Raw genomic sequence first — 10,922 nt, forward strand, 5'->3', positions numbered from 1 at the left:
TCATGCACCACCTGAGAATAAGAATATTTTTGTTTTTGTTACTTAAAACTCTCCTTTTATATGTATTTATATTTATACAGTGGGAGCGGGTCCTCTTTCATGTTCCATGTTTCTGCAGACTAAACTAAATAGTGACCTAAACTGTTGTTTCTCTTTCACACTGAGAAGGTGAGGGTGACGTGAGGAGACTGCAATGCACCGATTAGAACACTGGACCTTTAAGTGTTAATAAACTTTAGAGGGTAATACAGCCTAAACACTGCAGCATTATGTGTGTAATAATCTGTCATCAATAATTATGGAGTTATATTTCTATGATGTCATTTACAGTTTAATGAGTTATGAGAATATAATACTGTATTTGTGTCAACATAATGGAGCTAAATAAAAAAACATTGTGAACTACTTACAGCCTGATAATTAATATTAATCTTTAATGAGATCAAATGTTTTTGCATCAAATTTTGAAATGCACAAACAGACTGCTCTCCTCTGATAACAGCTCTAAACTTGAGTTTATTTAGCGTATTTGTCTAAGAAATAGTGATGTGTCGGTTCAAAGAGCCGGATCTTTTAAGTGAACGATGGGAGCCGGCTCCCGTCCGTCCGCGAGCCCTTCTTTTTCTTTTTTTTTTTACTTTTCTCTTCAGGTAAAGTACCTGCGGGCATTGGCTACAGGTGTCACGTGCACGCTGTGCAACCAATCATGTGAGGACTGACAAGGAGCATACCACCAATCAGGGAGGGGCGGGGGGAGCAGCGCTGAGAGGAGACAGGAGACAAGAGACAAGAGGAGGAAGACACACTGAAGGAGAGAGAGGAGTGAGGACGAGAGAGGAGTGAAGGAGAGAGGAGTGAAGGAGAGAGAGGAGTGAGGACGAGAGAGGAGTGAAGGAGAGAGGAGTGAAGGAGAGAGAGGAGTGAAGGAGAGAGAGGAGTGAGGACGAGAGAGGAGTGAAGGAGAGAGGAGTGAAGGAGAGAGTTGTGGCTGAGTTAATACCCCGGAGCTTCTTGTCACTTCAGGAGTACCCCTCACACATATAGTGTTGAAATTCTCAAAAAATAGGCATACACAGCGTTATAGATGAAAATTATGTTTATTTAATCGCTTTAAACTGATAAACTTGTCAGGCCCCCATCCTTCTTTTTTAGCACAACTTAACAGAAGAATAAAGAATATGTGTGATGAATAAATAAGTGGCCAAAATAGCCTGGATAACGGTCGGTAATGAGTCTCGGGCGGTCAGTGAGTTGTGGGGCACCGTACAGGGTGCGTTTCCTGCCTCTTGAGGGCGTAAGACCAGGAAACACAAGGGATCAAACATGAGGTGAAATAATGCTCTGGTAAAAGTGCTTTAAATCATAAGGGGTACGAAAGTTCTCACACACGCTAGGGGAGGCCTGGGTTCCCAAAAGTCTGTGGGCTCAATTCAGGGAAAGTGATAACTTGAAGATTAGTAATCACTACCATATCTTGTTACTTAATCATTTTATGGCATTCATGTTGATTCATTGTCATTTTAATCAGTCAGGTAATATTCTTGTCATTTTATCATCATTGTAATTCATTGTCATGTTGTTAAATCATTCATTGTAATTCAGTTGTCTTTGATCATCTTGTATTCTTGTCCAGTTGTATATCATTCATTGTAATTCAGTGTCAGTTTATCATGCATTGTAATTTCATTTTGTCATGTAATCAGCCATGGTAAGTCATTGTCCCCAGTTGAATCATTCATTGTATATGTATTCAGTCATGTATTCTTGTCTTTATCAGTCATTGTAATTCATTGTCATTTTATATCATTGTCTTTATTGTATTTTATCGCCTTAATGTCATTTACCTGATTATGCATTTATCTTCATTGTTAATCTACTTGTCATTTTATCAGTCCATGTAAATTCCATTGTCATTTTATTCGAGTCATTGTAAATTCATTGTCTTTGTTGCTATTTTGCATTATCAGTCTTTTAATTCATGTAGTTATCCTCTTGATGTCATTTTCATCATTGTAACATTGTTTTAATCAGTATTCATTGTCTTTTCAGATGTATTCCTATTACAGTCTTGTGCTCATTCCATTAAGTCATTTGTTCATCTTATCTTCATTGTAATTGCACTGTCATTTATCCTATTTCAGTCCTTGTTAAGTCATTGTCATTATCATGTCGATGTGACATTGATCTTTATCATTCATTATACTTCACTGTGCAGTTTTATCAGTCCTTGTAATTCACATTGTCATTTTATCACTCATTGTAATCATGTTCATTTTATCATTATTATACACTCACTGTCCTTTATCAGTGCATTGTTAATTCATTGTCATTTTATCAGTCCATTGTAATTCCATGTGTCCTTTATATCAGTCATGTATTGTACATATTTGTGTGCATGTTTTTCTGTTAGACCGACATACATTGCACGTCTGTCCGTCCTGGAGAGGGATCCCTCCTCTGTGCGCTTCCTAGAGTTTTTCCACACTTTTTTTTTTTTTCCTGTAAAGGTTTTTGTGGGGAAGTTTTTCCTCACTGGAAACCGAGGGGTCTAAGGACAGAGGGTGTCACTCCCTGTACAGATTGTAAAGCCTCAGAGGAAAATGGACTTTTGTGACTTTGGTGCTGTACAAATAAAATCTGATTTGATTGGATAAGGCCTCATAACTGTCACAGGTGAGTTTCTGCCGCTGAAGAAGCTCCGCCCCTCAGTTGACTCACCTGTCATGAACCAGGAAACAGGTTTTTATTGTGCGTCAAGACAGAGAGAAGACGCTGATTCACCTTACACCAAAACCACCACGGAGACAGGACAGATAAGAGGAAATGGGAACACGGGAACTCGGAACACTGGAACGTGAACTTGGGATCTGGGAACTCTGGGACTCTGGAACTCTGGAACTCTGGGAGCTCTGGACTAACTCTGGGAACTGAACATGGGAACCTGGGAACTCTGGGAACTCTGGGAACTCTGAATGAGCCTTCAAGCAGCTGCTGAATCCACAAACTGAACAAGAGTTTGACGACAGCAAAGACTGAAAGTGAAAGTCACTTTGACCAGCTGCTGTGTGCTGTTTGCAGCTGCTCTCAGACTCAATGGCTTCCAGATTAGAGGAAGATCTCTGCTGCTCTGTCTGCCACGACATCTTTAAAGATCCTGTCATCCTGTCGTGTAGCCACAGCTTCTGTAAAGTCTGTCTGCAGAGCTGGTGGACCCGACAACAAGTCCCACGACTGTCCCTCTGTAAAGAAGACATTCAAAGGACGCCTTCCTCCTAACTGGCTCTAAAGAACCTCTGTGAGGCCTTCTTTTGGAGAGAGATCAGAGTCTTCAGAGGCTCCTCTGCAGTCTGCACTCTGAAGAGACTCAACTCTTCTGTCTGGACCATCAACAGCGGTGTGGTCGTCTGCAGAGATCAGAACAAAGCGACCACAGATTCAACCATCGATGAAGCTGCACGACAACACAGAGAGAACCTTCAGAAACCTGGAAGCCCTTAAAAGAGAGTAAGGTTTTGAAGAAGTTCAAAGTGAAGTTGGATCAAACAGCAGAAACACATGAAGGTCCAGCCGACGCACAGAGAGGCAGATTAAGCAGTTTAATAAGAGCTTCACTTTGTCTAAAGAGGAAGAGGAGGCCAGGGATGGACCTGCAGCTGAGGGAAGAGGAAGAAAGAGTCAGATGATAGAGGAGAAATGGAGGCTCTGAGCAGAAGAGATAGCAGCTCTTTCAGACACCCGTCAGAGCCACAGAGGACGAGCTGAGAGCTGAAGACGTCCATTTCCTGCACAACTACAAGGCTGCAGTGCAAAGAGTCAGCAGCGCCCCCGCTGGATGATCCACAGCGCCTCAGGAGCTCTGAAGACGAGAGCCAACACCTGGGCAACCTGACCTTCAACATCTGGAGCAACATGAATGACATGGTCTCCTACACTCCGTGGTTCTGGATCCAAACACGTGCTCATCCAAAACTGATCCTGTCTGAAGATCTGACCAGTGTGAGAGAGGGAAGAGACACAGCTTCCTGACAAATCCGAGAGAGGTTTGATTGTGTCTCTCTGTTCTGGGCTCTGAAGGATTTACTCAGGGACTCACAGCTGGGATGTCGAGGTTGGATGACATGAAGACTGGGCGCTGTCTGCTTGGTTCGTGCCATTGTTTCCTTGTCGGGAAGTGAACATGCGGAGTGTCGCTGCAGAGTCTTTATAGCACACGGCGGAGAGCGGAGAGCGCTGATTGGTCCAGTGAGTGCACGTGATACAGCCAATGAAAGACACACATTTGAACATTCAAACTAACCCCGCCCACACAGACAGTTATTATGTACATTTATTAAACATCAGCTACCTGCTGGGAAAACATGTCTCATATAATATAGTTACACTTACGATTAAAATCAGAAATACTTTAATAATCCCAGAGGAAATTGTTTGTTACAATACTGCAGTATACAAAAAAAAAACAACTTATGGAAAAAGTAACTATTAAGAACCGACAATATTTCTGTAATAATGTTAATATGTAATGTGTGTGTGTGTGTGTATATATATGTGTATATATATACACATTACATTTGAGTTCACTAAGTGTTCTGACAGCAGAAAATTCAGATTTAAGAACATGGTGCATGTGCCACTTAAAGACATGACAAAATAAAACATTAATATAAATGTGTACAAAGTAAAGATGGTGTAATAAACTCTTCTTTCTTTATGGTTCCACTTCTGCAGTCAGACGAGACATGACAGCTTCCTTTGTCTTTAAAACGTTTACTCAAAGTACTGTACACATGGTTACCACTATACTGACAGACTTCAGAGCAGAGAAACGTTTGTAACCTTTTACACATGACTAAACCAACATACTCTAAACCTGGTATGAATTATAATGAAGTTATCAATTTAACTGTCTTAACTTACTGATTAATAACTGGCCCTTACAGATGGTAAATACATGAAATAAGTAGAAACCTCTACATACAAGCCACACTTTCCAAATTCATAATTATATTTAGAGCATGACCACAAATATTTTGACCTGTTTTGTACATTTCACTGTTCTGATCCAAACACCCTTTGTCAGCCCAGAATGATGGTGTACATGTAAAGTGTTGCATAGTTACACCACAGGTGTTAAAAATCATCTTATGCTGCAAATCTGCATCAAACTTTCTTTGGGTCTTCTCTCATCATGTTCACCTGCAGCTCAGAGCTTGTTGCTGTGCAGTTAAACATTTTTTTTTAAGTCAGATGTTATAACGGAGCTTTGCTCTGTGGTCGGAGTGTGTGGCTCTTAAAAGAACCGTTGTGTTTAGTGTGGAGGCAGCAGAGCTGGTTACTTGGAGCTGGTGTACTTGGTCACGGCCTTGGTGCCCTCGGACACGGCGTGCTTGGCCAGCTCCCCGGGCAGCAGCAGGCGGACGGCGGTCTGGATCTCCCTGGACGTGATGGTGGAGCGCTTGTTGTAGTGGGCCAGCCGGGAGGCCTCACCGGCGATCCGCTCGAAGATGTCGTTGACGAAGGAGTTCATGATGCCCATGGCCTTGGAGGAGATGCCGGTGTCGGGGTGGACCTGCTTCATCACCTTGTACACGTAGATGGCGTACGTCTCCTTCCTGGTCTTCCTCCGCTTCTTGTCCTTCTTGCCGGCGGTCTTGGTCACCGCTTTCTTGGAGCCCTTCTTGGGCGCTGTCTTCGGCTGTGGTTCAGGCATGTTGCTGTCCGTGCGGAGCTACGTGCCGCTCACGCTGCGCTGTCTGCCTTTAACAACACCGCATGCAAATGAGGCTGCGCGGCCGCCGCGCTCTGATTGGTGCGTTCTCAGCGCGTCAACGAGTAACTATGCGGAAGTGTCAGACTGCTGCATGGCTGTGTTGTTGTTCTTTATTTGTTCTGCATGTTTCAGGAATCACAGCTGAACGTACAATTAATGTAAAGTTAGGAAGATCTTTAACGCCACAGTCAGGAAAACGGTTCTGGAGGTTCTGGAAGAGCTTCTACCCTCAAACCAAACCACTAGGATCCTTGTCATCATGAACCGGATCAGTGGAAACAATCCCTGAACCGACACCATCCTGTTCTCCAAGCACAGCTGCAGGAACTCTGACCAACATCTTCAGTTACTGACCATGTCTGGACTCATAATAACTAAATAATAACGAACAGAACTGCAGATGAATGTTTGGGCTTGAGTAACACCCTGAGCCTTCTTGTCACTTCAAGGAGTACCCTCCACATATATGTTGTTGGAAAATTCTCAAAAAATAGAGCATAACCAGCGGTTTATAGATGAAAATGATTTTATTTAATCTTCTGAAACGGAACATAAAACTTGTTCAGGCTCGCCCTCCTTCTTTTTTGCATCAACTGTAACATAAGAATAAAGAATATGTTTTATGAAATAAAAATAATTGGCCAAAATAGCCTGTATACTCGGTCCGGTCAGTGAGTCCTCTCGGGTCGGTCCAGTGGATTGTGGAGCACCGGAACCGGGTGCGTTCCTGCCGCTTGAGGGCTAGACAGGACAACACTAAGGATCAGAAGAGGAGGTGAAATAAGTGCTCGGGTAAAGTGGAATTTATCAATGAAGGGTACAGAAAGTCTCACAACAGTCGGGGAGGCCCTGGATTCCAGGCTGTGGCTCATTCAGAGCAGAGTTGATAACTTTAAGTTATTATTATTACTACCATATTGTTACTGTAATCATTTTTTTCATTCATTGTGGATTCAATTGTCATTTTATCAGTCGTGTAATTCGTTGTCATTTTATTAAATCAGTCATTGGTAATTCATTGTCATTTTATCATTCATTGTAATTCAATTGTCATTTTATCAGTCATTGGTAATTCCATTTCATTTTATCATTCCATTGGAATTCATGGTCAGTTTAATCATTCATTGTAATTCAGTGTCATTTTAATCAGTCCATTGTAATTCATTGTCATGTTATCATTGCATTGTAATTCATTGTCCATTTTATCAGTCATTGTAATTCATTGTCATTTTAACAGTCATTGTAATTCAGGTCCTTTTATCAGTCCGTGTAATTCATGGTCATTTTTATCAGTTCATTGTAATTCATTGTCATTCTTAATCCAGTCATTTGTAATTCATTGTCATTTTATCAGCATTAATTCATTGTCATTTTAATCAGTCATTGTGATTCATTGTCCATTTTATCATCATTGTGATTCATTGTCATTTTATCAATTCCATGTAATTCACTGTCAGTTTAATCAGTCATTGTAATTCAGTGGATGTTACAGTCATTGTAATTCATTGTTGTCCATTTGTTAAACATTCATTATAATTCACTGTCAGTTTATCATCATTGTAATTCATTGTCATTTTAAATCAGTCTTGTTATTCAATTGGCATTTTATCATTCATTATAATTCACTGTCATTTTAGCATCAGTGTAAGTCATTGTACATTTTATAAGTCATGTAATTCATTGTCATTTAATCAGTCATTGTAATTGTACATATGTTGTGTTGAATTTGTTTCTGTACACTGACATCCATTGCACGTCTGTCCCGTACTGGGAGGGGATCAATCCCCTCCTCTGTGGCTCTTCCCTGAGGTTTCTTTCAACCTTCCTGTTAAAGGTTTTTGTGGGCCAAGTTGTTCCTCACTGGAACCGAGGGTCTAAGGCAAGAGGGTGTTCACTCCTGTACAGATTGTAAAGCCTCAGAGGAAAATGGAATTTGTGACTTTGGCTGGAACAAATAAAATCTGATTGAATTTGATAAGGCCTCATAACTGTCAGCAGTGAGTTTCTCGGCTCGGAAGAACTCCGCCCCCAGGTGACTCACCTGTCCATGAACCACGAAACAGGTTTTTTGTGGCGTCACTGACAGAGAGAGAGACGCTGATTCACCTTCAGACCAAAACCACTCGGAGACAGGACAGATAAGGAGGGAACACTGGGAACACTGGAACTTGGGAACACTGGGAACTGGAACTCTGGGAACTCTGGGAACTCTGGGAACTCTGTCGGGAACTAACTCGGGAACTCTGGGAACCTCTGGGACTCTGGAACTGAGCCCTCAAGCAGCTGCTGAATCCAAAAACTGAACAAGAGTTTGACGACAGCAAAGACTGAAAGTGAAAGTCACTTTGACCAGCTGCTGTGTGCTGTTTGCAGCTGCTCTCAGACTCAATGGCTTCCAGATTAGAGGAAGATCTCTGCTGCTCTGTCTGCCACGACATCTTTAAAGATCCTGTCATCCTGTCGTGTAGCCACAGCTTCTGTAAAGTCTGTCTGCAGAGCTGGTGGACCGACAAACAAGTCCACGACTGTCCCTCTGTAAAGAGAAGACATTCAAAGGAACGCCTTCCTCCTAACTTGGCTCTAAAGAACCTCTGTGAGGCCTTCTTGTTGGAGAGAGATCAGAGATCTTCAGAGGCCCTGCAGTCTGCACTCTGAGAGATCAAACTTTCTGTCTGGACCATCAACAGCGTGTGTGTCGTCTGCAGGGATCAGAAACACACAGCGACAGAATTCAGACCCATCGATGAAGCCGCACGACAACACACAAACCTTCAGGAAACTCTGGAGCCCTAAAGGAGAAGTAAAGGTTTTTGAAGAAGTAAAGTGAAAGTTGGATCAAACAGCAGAACACATGAAGGTCCAGGCCCGACGCACAGAGGCAGATTAAGGATCAGTTTAAGAAGCTTCACCAGTTTTCTAGAAGAGGAAGAGGAGGCCAGGATGGCTGCACTAGGGAGGAGAGGGAGCAGAAGAGTCAGATTGATGGAGGAGAAGTGGAGGCTCTGAGCAGAGAGATAGCAGCTCTTTCAGACACCGTCAGAGCCACAGAGGACGAGCTGGAGGCTGAAGAACGTCTCATTCCTGCAAAACTACAAGGCTGAGTGCAAAGTCCAGCAGCGCCCCCTGCTGGATGATCCACAGCTGCCCTCAGGAGCTCTGATAGACGAGGCCAACACCTGGGCAACCTGACCTTCAACATCTGGAGCAACATGAAGGCAGGTCTCCTACACTCCTGTGGTTCGGATCCAAACACTGCTCATCCCAAACTGATCCTGTCGAAGATCTAACCAGGGTGAGAGAGGAAAGAGACAGCAGCTTCCTGACAACCAGAAGGTTTGATTTTTCTCTGTTCTGGGCTCTGAAGGATTTAACTCAGGACTCACAGCTGGGATGTGCGAGGTTGGAGGACAGTACATGACTGGTCACTCGGGTGTGTTTAGCAGAGTCTGTCCAGGGAAAGGACAATGGTCTAAGTAAGGGACAATAATTCAATATTAAGGTAATACTCACACACTCCCACACGTCCAAAAATCTGTCTCACAATCCAGAAGAAGCTCCAGAGGTCAGAGTGAATGGACATGAACAGAGGAAAAACTGTGTCTCTGATCGGATACAACCACACAACCACCTCACACACACTTCACTGACAAGATGTTTCCATACTTTACTAATAATGAACTGAAGATTTCACCAGTGAAGGTGTGTGGACTGTAGAACAACATGTGAGGTGCGGATGAGGGTTGCATGGTGAGATGATGGTGATGGTATGGTGTTGTGTGTCATGGGATGCTGGTGGTTGTGGTTGTCATGTGATGTTGTGCATGTATCTACTTCTACCATCAGTCCATGTTTTCATGTTTTGCATTTCGTCACATGTTCAGTTTACGATGGTTGGTTCAGGTTTGCAGTGGTCGTCGTTATTTCCTGAATATAACAGTAATCATTATTAATAATTGTGATGGACTTCAAGTGAAATTCGGCGAGTAACGTGTGTGTGGTCTTCCTGCTCCTGTCGGCTGGATAAACAACATTCCTGAGATCAGATTCAAAGTTGTGAGTAGGTGCGTCAGTCCAAGCTCTGATGGTCTTTGTCCAGCCTCATCAGGAAAATCACAGCTACAAGTTTGAGACTCATGAGATGATAGAAAACTTATTAAAAAAAACACAAACATTGTTTTTTATGGAGCTGAGGCTAAAAACAATGTGAGAGGGATGTAACATAATTTTAATAAGCGCAAGCATCATATGTCCTTATTAATAATGCTCTTATTCTCTCGCACTAAAGGTGCAGTGTTAGATTTGGGGTCTTTATTTTCAGAATAAGACAGACATGAAATCTAATACATAACTATGTTTTGTCATGCATCACACTGAGAATAAGAATATTTTTGTTTTTTGTTCTTAAAATGTTTTAGGTATTATATTTATACAGTGGGAGGCGGGTCCTCTTTCATGTCATGTTTCTCTGCAGCGACTAACTAAATAGTGACCTAAATGTTGTTTCTTCTTTCACACGAGAAGGTGAGGGTGACGTGAGGAGACTGCAATGCGACGATTAGAACACTGCCTGACCTTAAGTGTTAATAAACTTAGAGGGTAATACAGCCTAAACACTGCAGCATTAGGTGTGTGAAATAACTGTCATCAATATTAGGAGTTATATTTCTATGATGTCATTACAGTTTTATGAGTTTAGGAAATATAATGGTATTTGTGTCAACATAATGGAGCTAAATAAAAACATTGTGAACTACTTACAGCCGATAATTATATAATCTTTATGAGATAAATGTTTTGCATCAAATTGAAATGCAACAACAGACTGCTCTCCTCTGATAACAGCTCTAAACTTGAGTTTATTTAGCGTATTTGTCTAAGAAATAGTGATGTGTCGGTTCAAAGAGCCGGATCTTTAAGGGAACGATGGGAGCCGGCTTCCCGTCCGTCCGCGAGCCGTTCTTTTTCTTTTCTTTTTTTTTTACTTTTCTCTTCAGGTAAAGTAACTGAGATATAATATATATATATATAGATATATATATATATATATATAATAAATAAAGTCAATAGCCTGTCCCTTTAGTTGTTTACATGCTTTGAAGATGGGGTCGAGTGCTTTGTATGGGGGTTTATCAGTAGTTCAGTCGCATGGTGG

The 10,922-nt window shown here is 42.0% G+C and overlaps 1 protein-coding gene across 1 annotated transcript; it reads right to left on the reverse strand.

Annotated features, from left to right (window-relative positions):
• Nucleotides 1–4,683: 4,683 nt before the first annotated feature.
• LOC104933187 (histone H2B 1/2) lies at nt 4,684–5,753 on the reverse strand. Its single transcript, XM_019267567.2, has one exon. It carries the CDS (start codon nt 5,708–5,710, stop codon nt 5,333–5,335), a length of 378 nt encoding a protein of 125 aa, XP_019123112.1. The 5' UTR covers nt 5,711–5,753; the 3' UTR covers nt 4,684–5,332.
• Nucleotides 5,754–10,922: the final 5,169 nt, after the last annotated feature.

This window comes from Larimichthys crocea, chromosome XX (genome assembly GCF_000972845.2).
Source record: "Larimichthys crocea isolate SSNF chromosome XX, L_crocea_2.0, whole genome shotgun sequence".
Classification (NCBI taxonomy): Eukaryota; Metazoa; Chordata; class Actinopteri; family Sciaenidae; genus Larimichthys; species Larimichthys crocea.